The sequence below is a fragment of the Bombus terrestris genome, chromosome 11, assembly GCF_910591885.1.
Source record: "Bombus terrestris chromosome 11, iyBomTerr1.2, whole genome shotgun sequence".
NCBI lineage: Eukaryota > Metazoa > Arthropoda > Insecta > Hymenoptera > Apidae > Bombus > Bombus terrestris.
The window spans coordinates 5,539,924-5,562,538 of NC_063279.1; the positions used below are offsets into that span (position 1 = coordinate 5,539,924).

The following is a 22,615-nucleotide window of genomic DNA, read 5'->3' on the forward strand; positions in this document are numbered from 1 at the left end:
AGCTAATTATTGCAACTGCAATAAACAAATTTTGTTTACGTTAACTGCCTTATCGCGTTGGACGAATTATAGATGGCGTAATCAAACAGCAATGAACGTTCTTCACAATAATTTGTTGTTTATGGTAGATATCTTTAAATATATAAGTATATTGTCACGGACACCACATGTAAAAGTGTGTGTCATTTTTGTAAATGTAAATTTATTGTGTGCTTGTTTGGTATATAAAATGGGCATATTAGAAAAAATATCTGAGATTGAAAAAGAAATAGCTCGGACGCAAAAGAATAAAGGTTCGTACATATTTCAAGATTAAATTGTTTTTTCTAACCTTATGTAGAAATGCTTCTGTATACTCATTTATGCATACTCTTGTAACATACGCAAAGAATTACACATAATACAAACATTTGTCATTTCCGATATACATAATTTTGTCCTTTTATTAAAATTAGTATTATTGTTAAAATACTTCAATATTGATAAATCATCTTGAAACTAACTAAATCTTTGCTGTTTTGTATACACTGCTGATTTATTAATAAAATTTATTTTAAAAGATGTTTGTATTTATTATTGATCATTGTTTATAATTTATTATATTTCTATTAAATTTTTCCATATATATTTGACAGAAAACAATATAAATTTATTATTATTATTGCTATCACAATAAATATATATCGTAAAAAGATCATATATATATTTTCTATAAAAGTTATAAGTTGAATAATAGTTAACTTTATTTACAAAATTTATTTTCAGCCACTGAATATCATTTAGGTTTATTAAAAGCAAAGCTTGCAAAGTATAGATCACAACTTTTAGAACCACCAAAGAAATCTGAAAAAGGAGAAGGGTTTGATGTATTAAAATCAGGAGATGCAAGAGTAGCTTTAATAGGTTTTCCCTCTGTAGGAAAATCTACTTTGTTAAGTACATTAACACACACAGAATCTGAGGCAGCATCTTATGAATTTACTACTTTAACTTGTATACCTGGTGTTATTGAATATAAAGGAGCTAATATTCAACTTCTTGATCTTCCTGGAATAATTGAAGGTGCTGCGCAGGTAATCACAAGATTAAACTTTATTTAATATATATACTATAATATATAATACTAATATATAATAATAGTTTATAAAAATCTTACATTTGTGAATATTTTATTAAGGGTAAAGGGAGAGGTAGACAAGTAATAGCTGTTGCAAGAACAGCAGACTTAGTTCTTATGATGCTAGATGCTACTAAACAAGATGTACAAAGACAACTCCTAGAAAAAGAATTGGAATCAGTTGGTATACGACTTAATAAGAAAAAGCCAAACATATATTTTAAGATAAAAAAGGGAGGTGGATTGGCATTCAACTCCACATGTCCATTAACAAAAGTAGATGAGAAATTAGTGCAAATGATTTTACATGAATATAAAATTTTCAATGCAGAAGTTCTATTTCGTGAAGATTGCAGTGCAGATGAGTTAATCGATGTGATTAATGCTAACAGAGTATATTTACCATGTCTTTATGTACATAACAAAATAGATCAAATATCAATAGAAGAAGTGGATAGAATTGCCAGGCAGCCTAATAGCGTAGTAGTTAGGTACAATTTTTCTATCTATTTTTATGTAATATATATGTTAAAAAAATTGATTTTCAAATTTTTATATAAAAATATTATTAATTTCATATAAAATATTCATATAAAAATTTTTGTATCTTAAAGTTAAATATTACAATATTATGAACGCTATTTCATATGTTTTTTACAGTTGTAATATGAAATTGAATCTAGATTTCCTTCTTGAAACATTGTGGGAATATTTATCTTTAATAAGAGTTTATACAAAAAAACCTGGACAACCACCTGATTTTGAAGATGGTTTAATATTAAGAAAAGGGGTTACTGTAGAACATGTATGTCATGCAATTCATCGTACACTTGCTCAACAATTTAAATATGCTCTTGTTTGGGTAAGTATCACTTTTAATGTATTAGGTTGTCACAATATTAATAGTTTATATTCTTACAATTATTTGTTGAAGATTTTGATTCAATATTTTCTCAATAAACTATCTATTTCTATATTTTGTACAATATTCATTTGTGTGACATGTTGTAATAAATCTTCTCATAAAACTGATAAAACATATTTTATAATAAATTTCTAAAAAATATGTGAAAAAACATAATAAAGATAATGAATTATAGATAATAGTAAATTCTCAAGTAAATGTCTTAAAAAAAAAGAACATTTTTTTAGATGGATTGATAATATCTTACATATTTTTTTAGGGTACAAGTACCAAGTATTCACCACAACGAGTAGGAGTGCAACATGTTATGCACGATGAAGACGTTATTCAAGTAGTTAAAAAATAAAATTTATATGATTATGTGCATAAATCATCTGTGAAAATCTAAATAGCAAAAATAGAACATTGTATAATTTTGTTTATACATTTTATACGCATTTGCTGAAACGAAAAGGAAGAGATTATCTTTTAAAATTTACTTCAACTTCTGGGTTTGTTCTATTTAGTATAAATATGAAACATTTATACTATATATTTCTTATTAGTTTAAAAACTAAAATTGTTTAAATGCAACTTTTAATAAATATCATTCATATAAAAGTAATCCTAAAGAAACTAATTTTTTATAGTTGTATAATGATCATATATACATACCATTTGTTTATTAAAAATATATTGCGAAAAATAAATTTTGTTTTATATATTTATTTATATTTATGTAACATATATGTTTACATTATATTATTTTTTACATACATGTGAAGAACGTATCCTTACATAAAAAAAAATAAATAAATACATAAATTAATTACGAAAGTATTTGATTGTGCCTAAGAAATAAATAAAATATTATTAAATAACCATTACAGTATTTATTTCTTATTTGATTGATAGCAAGATATATAATATATAGAATAGCCTAGCTAAATGGGATCACCTAAATATCTTTTGACATACTGTAACTTTGTCCTAAGATTTTTCATTTAACAATAAATATGACAAATATTCGATGTAAATAAGAAGAAGGAAAGTAAATTTGAACTTAGAAAGAGATATTTAGGTATGGTGAGTATTTAGGTGATCCCATTTAATTAGTCCGCCTTTTGTAACTTGTAACCTCAAAATTGATATCTTGCAACTTAATTTATAAGTGTACAAAATTTTGTATCCTAAATAATACTAAAAAATCTTAATCTCTCGGTTGTAAAATATTTATTAGTTACATTAAATATTACAATATTATTCTTATTACAAAAATGTTGAGGAATTACAAACTTAACTGCGAATAGCTACAATCGAGTAATAATCGCTTTACATGAAGATCCACCTTATTTTACCTGGACAAGAATCATTTATTACACAGTTGCCTTAATAGTTGGTCACTCGACGAACATACTTGACCTTCGGCCTTCGATAAACTTGACAGTAGACACCTCAACTAAGCAATTAAACATAGGGTAGACAATACAGTAGAAAATGGATTTCATTCTTGTTTTGTTATGATTTTGCTTGAAACTATAACAGCCTTCGGTGAAAAATCATCGTAGGGAAACGTTGTCGATACGTGAAAGTAACTTCGTGTTGAGTGCAACATGGTTTGATTTGTAAAAACGAATCTTTAAAAGAAGTTTATCCGTCCACGGATTCCAAATACAAAAAACGTTAAAGGGGCGATCAGTGCATAGAGGTTTGCCTGCAGTATGCTCAGGGTTTATAATACAGGGATAGTATGGCTGCAGGTGAGGCCAGCACAACAAAGTCTCGTCAAGAAAAACAATACGATTATCTCCTCAAATTTCTGCTGGTCGGTGACAGTGATGTTGGAAAACAAGAAATCTTGAGTGGACTCGAAGATGGTGCTGCCGAATCTCCGTTTTGCAGCGGCAGTGGTATTCTACGATTTTCCTTATCAATATCTTTTAGCTACCTCTTTTCCCTTTCCCTCTAATTTAAAATAATACATTTGCATCGTGTTTAATTTAACTTTATTTCATTAGAACTACATAATCAATGTCATAAAATATAATAATATTTGTTTAACTGAGCTGAATTTGATATTTAATTATGATAGTTAATTAGAGGAGCATACCAGAGAAATTTCACTGTTAATTATTTCCGATTTGTTGATATTTGTAATAAACATTAATTTGTTACCTATTTGATAAAACTAGTTTAAAGCTTATGGCTTGTAATTGAACATGAAAATATCAATTTAAAGATTCATGCGAGCAATTTTAAAATAAGATTTTAGAGAATCATACAAAAGCTGAATAAGTATATTATATTACATTATATTCTGTTTATTCATTTTAATTGTGTCATCCTGTAACACTTATTTTATTCCTAACGATCTGAATTTTCTATTTTCTCTCTTGAACAATTTGAATCTTAAATACTTTGAACCTACTTTTTAGCATATAAAACTACCACTATCTTATTGGATGGAAAGAGAGTAAAATTACAATTATGGGACACATCAGGTCAAGGTAGATTTTGTACAATAATCAGATCTTATTCTCGTGGGGCTCAAGGTATATTTTTAGTCTATGACATTACCAATAAATGGTCTTTTGATGGCATTGATAGATGGTTAAAGGAAGTTGAAGAGGTATATAAAAATTATCTTAAATATCAATTTTATATTATAATTATATTATTAAGCAATTATTATATAGTTAAATTTAATTGTAGCATGCTCCTGGAGTACCAAAAGTACTTGTTGGTAATCGCCTTCACTTAGCTTTTAAAAGACAAGTGGGAGAACGTGATGCTGAAGCATATGCAGCTAAAAATCATATGGCATTTTTTGAAGTTTCACCTCTTTGTGATTTTAATATTCGTGAAAGTTTTTCTGAACTTTCTCGAATGGCTTTACATCGTAATGGAATGGAAAGATTATGGCGATCTAATAAAGGTAATGCATTTCAATTTTTGCTATAATAATTTTTTTTTAATCTGTTATGAATACCAATCTGATTTTTAGTTCTCAGTCTTCAAGAACTTGCATGTCGTGCAATAGTTGCAAGAACAACAGTTTATGGTATTGATCAGCTTCCATTGCCTAAATCCATTAAATCTCATTTGAAATCTTACGCAATGACAACTACGTCTCAATTACGTTATAATGGAAATAGATCATTGAGCTCTAGTAAAAGTCTAGGTTCTCATCACCGAAAGTTACGTTTTGTTGGTGTAGGTCATAATGGACTATCAACTCCAGGTAGTTCACCTGGTAGTATAACAGATTCTCGTACCAGTTGTGTCGGTCGTAATTCTTGCACAATATCTTGAGAATAATTTTATGGTTATAATTGTAAATATATAATATTAATTCTTCCTTCCTGTCTTGATGTAAAGAGTTTTGTTAACATGTGCCATCAAAAATAATAAAACATTTAAATCTTTTTTTTTTAATAGTAATTATAGCATGAAATATTAGCAATAAAATTTAAAAAAATGAAAAAAATGATTTATTTATAATTACAAAATATAAATAATTGTAGCGCTACTATATTTAATTTTATAGTTATTTAATATTACAATATTTGAAATAATAGTTTAACAACTTTTGTTAATGATTCAAAAATTTCATTATCATTAATGAAAAAATTATGAATTTTATTAAAAGTGTAAAGATACATTAACAAATCAAAAAGTTCTTATTGTCTTTTGTTAAATTTTGATGGACAATGTTTTTTAAAACGAATCTATATTAAAGCAGGAAAAAATGAAGCGAAAAGTACAAGTTCACTAAGTCTACAAAGGTTGTGGTGTAGACTAGAAATAATGTAAGTTGAATAGTTTAGAGCAGCTAATTGGATAATAATACATAAGGACAAATCCAAAAATGTATAATAATTTAACAAATTTTTTTAAATATTATTAGTTTCCTTGTTACTAGTATTCTTGTTCAGTAATAATACAAGAAAATTTGTTTTACTGTGTCACTTTTGAAATTGTATTTCAATATGTATTTATATATAAAATCAATTCTAAATTTATATTACACATCTAATTTTTTCTTTCTATTATTCTTTTCTAAAAATTAATTATGCAAAATTGAATAATATTCTTTATAATGCAAATATTACACCTTATTTAAATATTTTAATATAATTATATATTATTTTATTTGTACAGTGTAAGTTTATAAAAATTATGTTGTGTAATGTGTAAATATAAAAGACTCATTCATACTATACTCATATTTTGATAAATTTCACTACAGTAGATTACTATGATTTTTTAATATCAGTGATACAATAACAGCAATTCTAATCTAGCAAATTCTTTTCTTAACTTTTTGCTTTTAACAATTACTTTAAAAATTCCATGAAAAATAATTGTTATTATTAAACCATAGACATCTATCGTACGAAATTTATCAAACTGTGATAACGATTTATACGATAGTTTTTTTAAAGATTACATGATATCAAGAAAATATATAAGATGTATTTATACTGTGTAAAATTCAAATTAAATTATATGTGTATATAAAAACAGATATTATTAATTAATATATTATATATGATATGATATGATATGATATGATATGATATGATATATATATATAAACATAAACAAAGGGGGCTCTTGCTTGTCCAGAGGAATGTATTTAACATACATATATTTTATGATACTTACAGAGTAATATTTGTGTTATTTTAAAATGAAATATGACATTATTTAATAACCTTTTACCAATTCATCTTTTTCTTGCTAATTTATGTCATCTTTTTAATTGTTAATACATATATTTTAACAAAAAGAGATACAATATAATGTAAAAAAGATCATTGATTTCATCATTACTGTATATATATACCACTGTAAAAGTTTTCATAAATATTGAGATTGTGGAGAAAGAAAGGAGCCATCTGAATAATTGAAATCAAGTAAAAGAGTTAGTTTCTTATTTGTTAAATATTATAAGAAGCTTGTTTATGTTTATATCTAATAAATAATTTTATTATAAAATATAATGTGATATATATCACATGTTTAAACACATTTCCATTTTAGTATTATGTTTTGTAATATTATAAAATGCATTATAAATGCAAAATACAAATTCTTTTCAACCTATTAATGAACATAGTAGAAGTAATTACTTCTAAAAAAAATATTGATGCACTTATAGTGATCACAAAATTGATAAGAATATAACATAATTTGACATTTAACTATCTTATATATAAACAAATATTTTAAAATCACATCAAATGTAATATTGTGCTAATTTTGTCTCTAATCACAAAGAATTTTGTATTATAATAATCGAATACAATTATACAACAAAAATACGACGATTTAAACAACAAATTATAATTAGAACCCTAAATTTTATATACTTTAGAACTAGATGACATTATATTTTATTATATTTTTTCCACGTATGTACAATATAACATAAAAATGATCTATTTTATAAAATTTAGATACTTGAAAATTGAATATGCTATATTCAAATGTAAGTAATATATTAGATAGTGTTTTAATTTTAGTTTAACATATAATTATAAAAAATACTTACAATCTTAGTTGATAATAAATAATAAATTGTTTTCTACTAAAAAATAAGTTAAATATTGTATTATACGTAATAATTTATTCATAGATATTCTCTGGGTAGTCATTATAAAATCAAATTTTGAATACATATTAATATCAATTTCCATTCAATAAATTTATATGAATGAAATAAAATTGCCTTATTGTTATGATGCATTTGACTATCCTTACACAGAGTATATCATTAAAAAATGTTCAATTGTTTGATAAAAGACTAATGCAATCTAAATTTATTTCAAGCATCTATTTTTATATTTTCCAGTTCTTCTTATATAAGCTTTGCAGACAGATTTAATCAATGTTTATTTAAAGAGTATATTTGTATAATTAAAAGGAAAATTAGAGAGAAATGACAACAATTGATGATATATCTATGGTTGAAGACAATGCTTGCCTTCCCAGTAAAAGGAATCTCTGTGTTCCTCAACAGTTATCAGAAGTAAATGAATTATTAAAGTCAATCAATAGAAGACTGGAAGATTGTGCTTTAGAATGGCAAGCAGAGATTTCTCGCAAACAATGGAAAATTTTTAATTCTAATGGCATTGGAATAACTTCATCTGAACGATCTCTATTAGCAAGAACATATTTTACAGAGAAAAATCTTGATGAAGCTTTCCAACATTTACTTTCTTGTAATAAAATCTTTTCAGAATATTTAAAAAATTTTATTGGTAAGTAAATTAAATATAAGTATTTATATGTTTATTAATAAATGCTAGTAACAATATGTTATCAAAATTTAAGCTATTACAATAATCTGTTATTAGATCTTTTACAAGATGAAGTATCTGTTTCAAATGTCAAAGAAACATGTGATGTACAAAATCAATGTTTTAATAAAAAAAAAAGTTGCAAAGTATTGGATATTACTAATGGAGGATCAACACAACTTTCTCCACTTTTAAATGGAGAAGAAAAAGTTCAAGATTATATTGATAATATATTAACAGTCCAAAATTCATTTACTGATGTGGTAAAAGCTAAAATTAACTTTGATACAAAATTTTTGGGGTTTGAAGCTGTATTACATAAAGCTACATCTACATCAACTGATGCAGTTTGCCTTTGTCAATGTTGTTCTAGTATTATGGTAATATATTTCACCTGTATTATATTTTACTACTGTTATAATAATATACCTATATATTCAATTGCATATTTTAGCAAGCTACACATGGTACACACAGAAAATTAAGAAGTGTAACTCTTAATCAAAGAAATCGAACAGTTGCAAAACCTAAACGCCTAATTAGGTCTAAAAGAACATTATCCAAAAAGAAAAAAAAAGAAAAATCATCCACAGTAGTTGATAAAATCAACGATCAATTACCATTTGAAACACATACAGGAATCTGTTAATACAATTTTGTTATATTGTACTTATTTCCAATTGGTCATTAAATTTTTGTTAATTTTTGTAGATATGAGGAATTTAAACTAAACAGTAACATATACACATAAAAAGATAATTTCTATAATTTACTAGAAGAATTCATTTATTATCTTTTACATTATTAGTACATTTCATTTTAATGTTAAAATTTTCCTAAATGTAATAAAATGTAATATGTAATGTAATAAAACTATTTCTATTTTTGAAAGCTTTATTAACTTTTAATTAAACAATTGGAAAATTTAAACATTGAAGTGATTTGTATCAATTTTATATACTTCTTATAACTTATAGTTTTGTTTCTATATTAAAAATATAATATAATAGTTTTAATAGATATATTATATTTAATAAGCAATTTACAATACAACAAGGATCTATACACTTTTATGCTTAATTTTGTAATAATGAATTAATACTTTATCATTTGTTTTAATATTAAAATAATTACAATATACATGAATTCAGAAGAAGCATTGAACTCCACTTTTTGCAACAAATGCTGTTAATATTATGTAAATATCATTTTATTAAACATATACATGGGTATTTAAAATTCTATTTTTTAAATATTCGCCATAGTACGCCATTAACTGCTAATATTGTTTTGTCTTATTTATATACTAATTTGGAAGAAAATATATTGTATAAAAATGTTCTTGGTTTTACATATATATTACATAAAAATATTACAATAATTTGCCAAATAAGATATATGACTTTATATATTACATTTTCCAAATTTTGCAAGTTGATACTTCAAACAACATTTTTTTAAAATTAACAATTTATAAATAAATGTTAATAAGAGATACTTATAGAAGTTACAAACATTTATTGTTAAAAATTTCTACCAAATGAATGATTAATTTTTAGTTATATTTAATTATATTGAAATAAACAGCAGCAGAAATGTATTAATGAATACAATAAAGATATTTTAATACAAGTTACACATAATTTTTAGATATTTTATCTTGGAGTAAATATGTCTCTATCCTACACTCAAGTAACAAATAAATCTAGATTCTAGATAGTATACAAGTTTTACTATTTTGGTAACATTAAAATTTTTTTAGTAATTGTTAAAAGAATAAATTTTACATTTGTAAAAAGAGATTCAAAATTAATAGTATTTAGTTTTTAGTAACTTACTGAATAAATATATCAGTTTAAATTAGCCTAATCATTGTAATGAACCATTATAATGTCCTATGTCTATAACAGATTCAATATTTCATTAACATTACATTACGATTTCTATAAACAGCCAACTTGTATCAAATTTCTTCTTCCACTAATATTATGAATATCCATAAAAGGTTTCTTGTTCACTTGGCTCATTAAAATTGTACCACTACAGGGGAATCTTATGAGGAAAGACTTTCTTTATTTGGTATGTTTCTGTGACTGAGAATTTATTAGCTGTATTGAACATACAAAACAGAATTAATGAGTACTGACTCATATACTTAGAGTAAGAAAATCCTTCCTAATAAAATTCTCCTTAAGTGGAATGATTAATCTGAGTTTACCATTTATTTAATCTGTATCATGCTGATACAAGAGAATAATATCAGCATGAAATTTTGACATCTTAAGATAATATTAAAATTACTTTCATGTTCCAGTTTGATTTTTTTTACTACATTCACTTCAATCCATTCAGTCACCACCGTTATTTCAGTTGAGGCAAACAGATCTCATAAATATATGAATGAGTAATAATATAAGTAAACCTTAAATTTCTACAAATGCAGTCATTAAATCATATAAGTAACTCAAATATAAGTATATGCTTTTAATGCAATGCCACAAGATTTTTTATTTCATGTTTTCAAATATATAATTTAGTAGAGATTTTTTATAATATGCATGTATTATTCATTGAACTTAAACAAAAAAACGAAACCCTATTCATACTATAGGGTAAATTTGATTATATATAATGGTAATAAACGATATTACAATCTTATAATAGATAAAAATACCAAATAATTAACAACATTTTAATTGACAAAAAACATCAATTAATTTATTTCGATAAAACATCTTACAATGAATATTAATAATAACTAATTTATAATCAAGCGTATCAATGACTGCAATCCTTGTCACTTTTTCAATTATGACCTTTCTTTTACGAAATCTCTCTAATATTTATATAAAGTAAATATATAATATGCACCATATATATTATGTACTACTATTTAAAAAAGAACCTAAGAAATACCTTATTGAAGTAGTTTATATATATTCTTTCAAGTACTTTACTTTTAACATAAACAATTTAAAAGTTGTTGGTTATTCAAATCGATTGAAACTACTTCAAAGATTGATTTTTATGAGATCTGTAAGCTAGGAGAGGCAAAATATGAAATTCGAGAGATAAATGTGCGAAAGTCATTGATTTCACCTGAACTCGTAGATTTGTATGCTATGTTCTGGGACGTGTTTCAAATTTAAAGATTGATACCTAAAATAATACAAGTATGAAAGAAAAACAATTTTTTTAACATAATTTTCTATCGCATACAAATATTAATTTCTTAATGGAAAATGTATAGAATTAAACTGAAATATTATTTATAATTGTAAAGGTTTGTAGTAAGTGAAGTTTAGGATAAAGGGAAAGAGGGGGGGAGGGAGACGGAAGAGAATATATTTTGTTACATTATATAAATATATCAAATAATATTACCACTCTGAACTACGATGATAATAAAAGCCTTCAATAGTAGCAGCAGATTTTTGAAAGCAAATATAGTAAAATCCTGCAAATGAGGCACCGTTGATATCTTTTATAGTATGATCAGGAACTAAAAAATGTTCCTTCCACCTCATAAAAACAAAATCAGTTCCCTTCAAAGCCTCGTAATCAAATGTGTCTGAATTAAATGTTTTGGCATACTGGCGAAAAGATTCAAATTTACTCTATAATTTAAAAAAAATGGATTAGCATAGACGTCTGTTAAAATAAAAAAAAAATATGCAATTAAATACAAACCCAATGTTTTCTATCAACATCTTCATCTGCATCCCATTTACGAGTTAAAAATGGATATTTCTTTGATATAATTTCACCATCAAAGAATGTAGTTAAAGTAGGAAATTCTTCTGTAAGACCCTTAATTTTTAAATAGCCACATAAATAGCTATTCTCTTCATCTACGTGCTGTAATAGAAAAATCTTTATAAAATAATAGTTTGTGTATATGTATGTGTGTTTTATTTTATTTGTAAAATAAAAGAAATACACTACAAAAGATACATTACATACATTTTAAAATATATAACTTGTATATATATATATATACTTATACATATACTTATTCTTTGTAAACATTGCAACTAAAATTTTGAGTTCAATCAATATCTATTGCTCAAGTGCTATCTACAAATTGTCGTTTTATTATATATTTTCATTTTCATAAATTTATTCTAATAAAATAACATTACCTGTCAAACAAAATTACGGATTCTATATTGCCAAGATATTTATAAATAAGCTGAGAAGTATAAGGAAAATTTTTGAAAATTCTCGTAATAGATCATTTTAAATTCGGAACTATTTGAATATGTAAACAACATAGTTAACTAATCCGATTTCGAAAAGATTGTAAAATGTTTAAAGGATAAAAGGCATAGAATCAATCATTACGCAGTAGACAGATGTCAAAGGTGTAATAGAAATTTGGGATATTTGTGGCGCAATTTCCAGAAAGGGGGAGAACTAACCTGCAAAACTACTTCTACGTCGTAACTGTTGCCTTTAGACTTTTGAGAACCTTGAAATCGTGAACCGTTGTAGAGTAAAGATTTTGTGACACCCGGCTGCTTTGAGTTTGCGGGCGGTGGTGGTACTACGTCAACTTTCACCGGCATTCTCGGCTCAAGTGAACGTTCTTAAAATTTGCCCTCCTTGGGCGACAATTTCTTCATCACAAAACTCTCGCAATGACTGCCGGTAATTTTCAGGACGTAGATGTATTTATGCAAAGCCTCGAACCCAGACACACCCCCGGTCGTAATTTTTATGCGAACGTTCAATTCGACGTTCCTTAAAAAGATCTTACTTTTCCATATAAGTATGGAATTTTAATTATTTTTAATAAATATCAAAGATAACCATTCACTAGCAAAACAAAAACTAATATTTTCATTTGTTTCGTCAACTTGCACGTATCATGTCCAACAACATTTTAGTTCTATTTTGCCGGATGTATAGGTACTTACATGTTACTTATCAACAATTTAAATATTAGATTTCTTTTATTCATTCAAATCTTATACTTATACCATTGATTTCACTAATGTCGGTATGCTACTATCTTATAAAATATACGTACCAGAATTTATACTTCCAACAAATATAACGAAATTATTATTTATATTTATTTTTTTTCATAAACAATGATTCTAATTTGCTTTCCCGCCATAAAATAACAATTTTGATAGTAATATTACGTATTAAATAGTAGCAAAATGTATTAACAATTCAAACAAAATATTTAAATTTGATCTGAAAAAATAGTTTAATGTCACTTTCAATTTCGTGAGCTTAATATTAAGACATTGATTTGATTATGTCACAGAAACCTATGAGCTGAAAGTTGCGTGTGTTTCAAAGCAAATATGGAGGATTTCAGTGACACGAATTCGCACGAAATGACAGAAAATCATGTTCAAAAACGGTGTAATAATCAGTGGGTTCGATTAAATGTTGGTGGTACATATTTTTTAACGGCGAAGACTACTTTAGCTAGAGACCCCAATTCATTTCTCTATCGATTGTGTCAAGAAGATTCTGACCTTATCTCAGACAGGGTTAGTTGATGTTTTTAAATAACCGCGAATTTTAAAACATGGTCAAAAATTGTTAAATATTTTCATCTATATGAATATTTTTTTGTGTAATTAATAAGAATATTTTATATAAATCAATTTAGGTAATTATTTTTATAAACCTTTTACATTAAAAGATATATAAACTTGAGTGACATAGCAAATTTTGTTTATTTTCTAATATGATATGTAGCATATGTATCATTATATTAAAATAATTATACATTAATAATTCATAATGTATATAAATATTAGTATGAAATCATAATTTGTAATTTTACACGAATTATGTATTGTTACAAAATATGTATCATTTATGAAAAATTATTTGTATACTTCATTGTACAGGATGAAACTGGAGCATATTTAATAGATCGTGATCCAACATATTTTAGTCCTGTTTTAAATTACTTACGTCATGGGAAATTGGTTATTAATAAAGATTTAACAGAAGAAGGTGTCTTAGAAGAAGCAGAATTTTATAATATTACAGAACTCATTCGGCTAGTGAAAGAAAGAATTATTTTAAGAGATACCAGACCATTAAGAGATTCAAAGAAACATGTTTATAGAGTCATTCAGTGTCATGAAGATGAATTAACTCAAATGGTATCAACAATGTCTGATGGATGGAAATTTGAGCAGGTATTTTATATTTTAAATTAAATATATTTTTATTTGATATATTTATCATTATCCTTATCCATATATTTATCCTTTTTAACATAATACAAAAACAAATAACATGCGTTGTTAAACTAAAATTGTATTCTTATTTATTTTAGTTAATCAATATAGGATCTCAATATAATTATGGAAATAACGATCATGCTGAATTTCTATGTGTGGTCAGTCGAGAATATGGAGCCAGTCAACTCAATAGTAAGGAACAAGAATCAACGGATCGTGTTAAGGTATCATTATTGCATTCAAAATTCTTATGTCACTCTTTTAACCAAAGCAATTATATATAATCTTTGTTCATAATTTTATTAAATAATTATGTTACTTTCTTTCTATTTCTTATTTATTTTGTCACAATTGTAACATGAAATCGTATTACTAATGTCAACAGTTATGTTTATATTTTATTACCAAAGATTATAATTAATAAAAAATTGGAATACATATAAATAAAATATGGAATTATACCATTTTAAAAAAAGCGTTTATAGTTAGGAAATTTTTATAGTTTTATGTAAATGAAGTCACATATATTTAAATCTCTATCTATAAATCTTTTACCTAATTAGGCACACATTATAAATACTTTGTTTTATGATGCAAGATAATATAAAAGTACCTTATAGTTGGTATTAAATATATGCTACTAAGTTTTTTAATATATATATTTATATAAAAACATTTTATATTGTTTTTATATAAAAATTAAAAATATTTATAGATTTATCCTTCTTTATGTCTTAAATTTATTTAAATTATAATATAATATTACTAATTAATTATTTATATTTTTCTTTTTAAAACATATCACTAATTCAGGGGCCAATTTGCATGAGCATGTTCTGCCTCTGATATTTGCTGTATGTATTACATCATGGTTTTTTTGTACTGCATGCTGTACACTAAATAAAGAATTTTTTCTTTTATTGGTTTGGTTACTTTCTACCCTGTTGCCCTGCATCATTTATTAATGCATGTGTTTGAATTATATTTTGAAAGTATTATATTTACAATAGAAATTTTTTAAATTGAAAGCTTTTGTAATATACATTGAATTTATAGTAAAATATTTTTAATAATTAAATAATTTACAAAATTAGTGTTCATATAATAAGGTTTCATTTATTATTACTCTATTGTATATTCATCAAAATATTTTCTTCAAAATATGAAGATATTGTGTTATTGTAATTTATACAACAAAATGCAGAGGCTGAACAATGCTAAAAATAAATGACATTCGCATATTTTACTTAATATTTTACATTCATATTTATATTTTTTTTCAATGGAATATAATTTTTAATATGAATCTCATAATATAATCTTACTAAGCTTGAATCATTAAATTATATTTTAGGTTCTGCAGCAGAAGGGTTCTCGCATGTAATCTCTAAATCCGTCCTTTTCTTTTCTTGCTTCATTTAATTAAATCAACTGTGCAGCAACAAGATGAAGACTGTTTTTATTTCTACATGTAAAAGTTTAAGTTCACACAAGATCTTCATTGCTTCATTTTTCATGTACAGTGATAATAACAAAAAAGAAAATACAAAGGTATAATACCTTTTGTAGATACGTAATTATTATGCAACAACACAAGGTGAAGCTTTAAAAACCGAAAGTATCACACATTAATAAGTGAATCATTTTATCTTTTCCAATCATAATTTTAATTTATCAAACAAACATTTAACGAGAATGAATATGGATTGTAGTGATAGAAATAGTGCTTAATCATTCCATAAGGGATCATACATTTTATAATGAAAGAAATTAATACTGAAGTAAAACTTTTTATCCCACTTATAATCTGTGACACTCTCCTTTTAAAAAAGAATGTACCAAATATAAAAAATATTAATACATATATACACGCAATCACTAATATTAATATGCTATGAAAAGAAATTGTTATTTAGTAATGTTTTAGTTCACTAAATAGTTTAAAAGACAATAGCATTCATAAAGGCAATCTTTTTCATACAAATTTCTACAATGAATATAAATACTCTCTAGTAATAAATAGTTTATCATTTTGTAACAAGTTGTATAAAAATAATTTTTTTTCTAATCGTATCTTTGTCATAATATTATCTAAATTACTTACCTTCGCACTGCCGCTATAAAACATAAAATAATATTTGTATATTTAGCATGATACTTTTGATTATCAAATACAAAGTTATAACTACAAATGTAAAACTAATTTTGACATGTAATAACGTGGATGAAAAAAAAAGAATGAATGTAATTTTTAACAAAAGCAATTTATTATATCGTTTATTGATATACGATAATATATAGCGAAAAGATTTGAATACAAAAGTTTAAACCATATGAAACATTTTAAAAAAGCCGAATAATTCTCAGTTACTTAAGTATTATTTTCTATATGCATATTTCTATTTCATAATATCTCATTTAATGCAAAGCAATTAGGAAGGTAGACTGTGAAATTATGAATGTATAAAAGATACATATTATTTTATTTTCCTCTTTCTTCTTTTATTTACAGTGCATCTATTTTGTTTAGATAAGAGTTTCCATTTTTATATATATTTAAGACTACAACAAATCTCTATTATATAATTATAGAATTAAAAACACTTTATAATAGGCATTAACATAAGCTGTCAATTGTTGAAGGCCTATTAAAGAAGTGTTGTAGACAATATACTTGTATTTAAAAGCATTATTCATGAGAAAAATCTTACACGTAGCACTAAATTGTTATAGGTATTGTTAGAATTATGTTATATATGATATAGAATAAATTGTATATTATATATACACATATACAATAGTTTCATAAAAAAGATTTTTTTCTAAACATATATAAAATAATTTAGTGATATTATTAGTTAATTACGATTCACATTCACAATATGTCACTCGGTAAACATTAATACATGAAAATTTAATTATATAGTTCACAATAAGAAACGTAACAATATAAACACTCATAATGAAAATTTATTGTTTGGCTAGTAATTATCATTTTATGTACTCAAAATAATAGGAAAATTTTAGGACCAACGTTAGTCATTTTGTGCAATGTATAATGTAACTCAGTGAACTTGTGTTTAACTTGTATGATTAATCTAATTGATATTAGAATTATCATATTATACATAGGTATATATAACTCTATATGTAAAAGAGTTTGTACTTTCATAGATATATTTCTAAGTCTATTAACTGTTTGATGTTTATTGTTAGAAAAGAAAGTAATATTTATATGCATCAAAAGTAAGTTTTAATACTGATAAATATTTCAAATTACATAGAAAAAAATTATAGGAGGAAGTATATAAATGCAAATGAAATAAATAAAGTTTATAACATACAAATTGTGGATTTAAAATAAAAGCAATTCTATTTATAAAGGACATATACATCTATTAATTATTTTTAACATTACATATGTTTATTAATGTATATGAATATATGAATTTAATATTTAATTTCTACATTTTTTAAAGATTGTCTATGTAGATTAAAAAATATTTAAAAATATATGACATATTTCATCGATTACAATAAAATTTAAAACTTCATTTCTATGAAGTTCCCAAGAAGATGCTACATTTTTGAAGATGCTACTAACATTTGATTTCGAAGCTAGATTTATATTCTAAGGGTATCACATTTTTATAAACTTTAATATATAAATGATTACATGAGTTTTTTATTAATCGAAAATATATTATTTACAAGACAGTACTAAGTATCAATCTTTACAATAAATTATAAACATTAAAATATAAAACTAAATTTTACAACACAATTGGATATATGTTTAAACATTGATTAAGGCATATTTGCTATTGTTTTTAATGGTTGATCAAGGTATCTTGCTAAAGCTTGTGCTTTTTCTCTTAGTAAACCAAATCCCACATTTTCTTTTGCATACAAACATAATAACAAATTAGCAACCTCGGTAATAACGACTTTGCCCTCCTAAAAGAAAATGTTTCATTAAAAAACATGTTACAAATGTATTATTTCAATATATATATAACATATAACCATATGTTGTTTACAACTTTTCATTAATATCCAACTGAAATTTTTGAACAATAATTTGCAATAAAAACTAATAACTATATACATATTATTTTACTAAAAATATTTTTGCAGTACATTGCAAACATTTTTATTTGTAATCAATTCGTAAAATATATTAATAAAGCCATTTAATTGCATAGAATTTAAGTATTATATAATTAATTACTTGATAATCAAATCTATTAATATTTGATAATTACCACACAATCCATTAATACGAATTGCAATTCATCTTCCTTAAATGCATTTCGTCCATTTTTTTCATAAGCTGACCAAATATTACTTGTAATAGCAGCAGTTACTCTTGCATCTTTATCTCCATAACCACTGTAAGCTAATAAACCACCATCTCTATTTAATAATCTGAAATATATTTTCATTTAAAATATTTGATCACAAACTTTTATTTTCCTAATTACAATAACAATAAGAAAAATATGTAAATTTATATATGTGATTTCACTTGCATGTTTATTAATATTTATATATCTTATAATATTATATAGTTATTAAATTATATTAAAAAAAAAACATGCATATAAATCGTCCTTAATTTAACAAAAGAAATACTTTACTTACAATGTATTTTCTACGCCGCCGGTATTAGCTTGACTAAGTACCTGTGTTAATGCTTTTGGTTTCAACATAGTCTCACAAGTAATACAAATTTCTCTTTCTTGTTATCTTCTTTAAATTACTCTCATTAAACTTTATCGTAAACTTAATATAAAATACCAACAAGGTATGAGCATTATTTTTTAACACTTGTATTCTATAAAACAAAGGATAATATCTCTAGGACAAAAAATGAACACAAATTATAAGATACCAATTTTTCACTAGAGAAAATTAAATTTCTAGCATATGGACTTTTCATAATCTGTAACTATCGTATGAAAACATGTTTTAACATTGATAAGGGTACAAAATAAATATTGTTATTCTATTTTAACACATTGTAATCAAAGACTACACTGATGATGTGATATTTACAACAAGCAGAAGTTCTACGACAATGTTGCTATTATGAACTTACTTTGTATATTTAAATTGGTAATAGTGAGCAATTTGGTCAGTATTTCCAATTTCTTTCTAAAACTTTGATATTGTTAAAAGGCCTGTTTAAATAAACAAAATATCACGAAAAAAATATCGCAATTATACATATTTGTAATTTTACTTCTGAGCTAAACCTAAACCTAACCTCAATTTAGGAAAAGCCCTAGAAAATTTCATTTTTATTTTGCGATGTAATGTATAAATATCTTATTATTAGCTACTATTACATATGGGCGTATTTACATAATCGCAAAAGTAAGATAACATAGCACTGAAATGTGTTCCTTGTACAAAAGTACTTAAAGTAGTTAAAAGATGATAATAAATGTTATCGTAAGGAAATTGTAGAATAGATTAATATTACACATGGAAAGTAAGTTGATGAATACTGATATATAATAAATATACATATATATACACGAGTCTTTGAACTGGAATTTTACAGCTACAGTTTACAATTCGAAGTAAAGGATATTAAATAATATTGAACAACTTTAGAATTACATATAACACATTTAGAATTACAATAAAACAAATTAGATTATGTTTGATACAATAAACTATTATTATTATTGTAAATTGTGATATAAGTGACAGTTTTATAAACATTTTATTAATTATGTATGTATATGAAACGAAATACATTATTGACATTATTTGCTAAATTATTAAACTGAAGAAAATGTTACAACAACGAAAATCACCACTACTTTTCGAAATATTTTACGAATGTCAAACTACAAAAGCTAGAACTGGTAGGATGACTCTCATTCATCATCATGTGGATACACCAGTATTTATGCCAGTAGGTACACAGGTAAGTTAAATATAATTAAAAAAAAAAAGATTAATGTTTTATGACATTGCAAATCATATTTGGCATATCATTAAACTTGTAATAAGATTTAATTGTTTATAAAATATTCTATTACTTACAATCATATTATATATATATATAAATCAGTCACATTATACATTTTAATAACAATATTAATGTTTTAGGGTACTTTAAAAGGCATATTACCTCAACAATTAGAACAATTGAATTGTCAAATTATACTTGGAAATACATATCATCTTGGAACAAGACCTGTATGTAATATATATAAATATATAAAGCATAAAGCTTTTAATATTTCTTCAAAATATAAAATAGTTGAGTTACTTATATTCAAATAAAATGAACAAATATGTTATTGATAAAAACTGGATTTTGTAGGGTCTTAATATAATGCAGAAAGCTGGTGGTTTACATAACTTTATGAATTGGAAAAGAGCATTATTAACAGATTCTGGTGGTTTTCAAATGGTATCATTACTAGAACTTGCTAAAATTACGGAAGAAGGTGTCAAGTTTAAATCACCATATAATGGTAATCATTGTATAAGAACAATATGTACTTATATTGTATTATGTAAAAATGCAAATAAAATACTTTAATATTATTTTACAGGAACAGATTGCATGTTGACACCTGAACATTCTATACAAATACAAAACATAATAGGAGCAGATATAATTATGCAACTTGATGATGTTGTTAAAACAACATTAACAGGACCAAGAGTAGAAGAAGCAATGCATAGGTAGAATTGCATTTATATATATAATTTATAAATAATATTATTGTATTTACGTATATAATATATTATTAATTCCTATCAAAATAATTTTTAATACTCAATATATTATTTACAGAACAACTAGATGGTTAGATAGATGTTTAAAAGCACATCAGAGATCAAATGGGCAAAGTATATTTCCAATTGTACAAGGAGGTCTTGATCCTAAACTTAGATCAGAATGTGCAAATCAATTAATTAAACGTGAAGTGAATGGCTATGCTGTAGGTGGATTAAGGTAAAATATCAATTTACATGGATTAATTTAGGGAAAGAAAAAGATTATTTTATAATTAATAATATTTCTAGTGGTGGAGAATCTAAAGATGATTTTTGGAGAATGGTACACCTTACTACAAATATACTTCCAAAAACTAAACCACGTTATTTAATGGGTGTTGGATTTGCTATTGATTTAGTTATTTGTTGTGCTTTGGGAATAGATATGTTTGACTGTGTATTTCCTACAAGAACAGCGGTAATTAATTACAGATAATGTGTTTGAATTAAAGAAGAATATACATAAAGTGCAACAAACTGGTAAAATGAAATCTATTAATGCATATATTACTTTTTTAGAGGTTTGGCTGTGCTTTGGTACGTACTGGTCAATTAAATTTAAAACAAGTTCAATATCGTAAAGATATGAGGCCAATAGATGAATCATGTGAATGTAGTACATGCAAAACATACACACGTGCTTATCTTCATCATATTGTAACGGTAGAAACAGTTGCATGTCATTTACTATCTGTTCATAATATTGCATTCCAAATGAAATTGATGAAAGATATTAGACAAAGTATCCAAGAACAAAGATTCCCAGAATTTATACAGCAATTCATGTTAGATTTGTTTCCGAACAAGGAATATCCACCATGGATAATTAATGCATTGGAAGCTGTTAATGTTACATTATTATAGTAATAATTATTATTTATTTTCATAATAAAATATGTCTTATATAATTTTTGAATGTCCTTTATAGAAATAAATGTTTGAAAATTTTATATATTTTATAGTAATTGATTTCAACTATTAATAATACTAAGGTATGTAAATTATCTTTTATATGAATATCTTACATAAAATAAGTACTAACATATTAAAATACATGATTATTATTATATTCATTTACTTACTAATGTATATATTAATATACATATTAATGTTCTTAATAGAATTCATATAAGAGAAACCCACTCAACGTTAAAAATTGTTTTGCAATTTGTGCAAAACTTGTACTTTAATCCAGTTTTAAAAATATTTTAATTAACATTTTAGTTTCAACATTACCTTATTATTTTGGATTTTCGTAATG

General features: G+C 24.6%; 7 protein-coding genes across 9 annotated transcripts; 5 read left to right on the forward strand and 2 right to left on the reverse strand.

Moving 5' to 3' along the window:
- The first annotated feature begins 136 nt into the window (after positions 1-136).
- Positions 137-2,452, forward strand: LOC100642528 (developmentally-regulated GTP-binding protein 2). Its single transcript, XM_003398763.4, has 5 exons — positions 137-293; positions 766-1,073; positions 1,178-1,608; positions 1,778-1,979; positions 2,302-2,452. The coding sequence occupies exons 1-5, from the start codon at positions 230-232 to the stop codon at positions 2,386-2,388; spliced, it is 1,092 nt and encodes a 363-aa protein (XP_003398811.3). The 5' UTR covers positions 137-229; the 3' UTR covers positions 2,389-2,452.
- Positions 2,453-3,365: 913 nt separating this feature from the next.
- LOC100642648 (ras-related protein Rab-40C) lies at positions 3,366-7,348 on the forward strand. Its single transcript, XM_003398764.4, has 4 exons — positions 3,366-3,931; positions 4,457-4,650; positions 4,734-4,956; positions 5,026-7,348. Exons 1-4 carry the CDS (start codon positions 3,772-3,774, stop codon positions 5,331-5,333), a joined length of 885 nt encoding a protein of 294 aa, XP_003398812.1. The 5' UTR covers positions 3,366-3,771; the 3' UTR covers positions 5,334-7,348.
- A 402-nt stretch (positions 7,349-7,750) lies between these two features.
- Positions 7,751-11,373, forward strand: LOC105666229. Its single transcript, XM_020865565.2, has 3 exons — positions 7,751-8,290; positions 8,387-8,709; positions 8,784-11,373. The coding sequence occupies exons 1-3, from the start codon at positions 7,966-7,968 to the stop codon at positions 8,976-8,978; spliced, it is 843 nt and encodes a 280-aa protein (XP_020721224.2). The 5' UTR covers positions 7,751-7,965; the 3' UTR covers positions 8,979-11,373.
- LOC100642891 (glucose-induced degradation protein 4 homolog) lies at positions 10,537-13,128 on the reverse strand. Its single transcript, XM_003398766.4, has 4 exons — positions 12,751-13,128; positions 12,020-12,187; positions 11,714-11,946; positions 10,537-11,488 (listed from the first exon to the last, which is right to left on the reverse strand). Exons 1-4 carry the CDS (start codon positions 12,895-12,897, stop codon positions 11,425-11,427), a joined length of 612 nt encoding a protein of 203 aa, XP_003398814.1. The 5' UTR covers positions 12,898-13,128; the 3' UTR covers positions 10,537-11,424.
- A 483-nt stretch (positions 13,129-13,611) lies between these two features.
- On the forward strand, positions 13,612-15,992 carry LOC100642766 (BTB/POZ domain-containing protein KCTD5). 2 transcript variants are annotated; one of them, XM_003398765.4, is made up of 4 exons: positions 13,613-13,839; positions 14,206-14,502; positions 14,643-14,771; positions 15,902-15,992. In XM_003398765.4, exons 1-4 carry the CDS (start codon positions 13,648-13,650, stop codon positions 15,929-15,931), a joined length of 648 nt encoding a protein of 215 aa, XP_003398813.1. In that variant the 5' UTR covers positions 13,613-13,647; the 3' UTR covers positions 15,932-15,992. The 2 variants fall into 2 exon arrangements, with proteins under 2 accessions (XP_012168880.1, XP_003398813.1); XM_012313490.3 differs by lacking the exon at positions 15,902-15,992 and having other exon boundaries at positions 13,612-13,839; positions 14,643-15,467.
- Positions 15,993-18,212: 2,220 nt separating this feature from the next.
- Positions 18,213-19,564, reverse strand: LOC100643005 (ragulator complex protein LAMTOR2). The gene is made up of 3 exons (XM_003398767.4): positions 19,192-19,564; positions 18,813-18,975; positions 18,213-18,504 (listed from the first exon to the last, which is right to left on the reverse strand). The coding sequence occupies exons 1-3, from the start codon at positions 19,257-19,259 to the stop codon at positions 18,355-18,357; spliced, it is 381 nt and encodes a 126-aa protein (XP_003398815.1). The 5' UTR covers positions 19,260-19,564; the 3' UTR covers positions 18,213-18,354.
- Positions 19,565-19,657: 93 nt separating this feature from the next.
- LOC100643128 (queuine tRNA-ribosyltransferase catalytic subunit) lies at positions 19,658-22,405 on the forward strand. Of its 2 annotated transcripts, XM_012313492.3 has the most exons (8): positions 19,658-20,044; positions 20,117-20,488; positions 20,674-20,763; positions 20,891-21,044; positions 21,126-21,258; positions 21,371-21,532; positions 21,604-21,772; positions 21,874-22,405. In XM_012313492.3, the coding sequence occupies exons 2-8, from the start codon at positions 20,354-20,356 to the stop codon at positions 22,216-22,218; spliced, it is 1,188 nt and encodes a 395-aa protein (XP_012168882.1). In that variant the 5' UTR covers positions 19,658-20,044; positions 20,117-20,353; the 3' UTR covers positions 22,219-22,405. The 2 variants fall into 2 exon arrangements, with proteins under 2 accessions (XP_012168882.1, XP_003398816.1); XM_003398768.4 differs by having other exon boundaries at positions 19,658-20,488.
- The last annotated feature ends 210 nt before the right edge of the window (positions 22,406-22,615 follow it).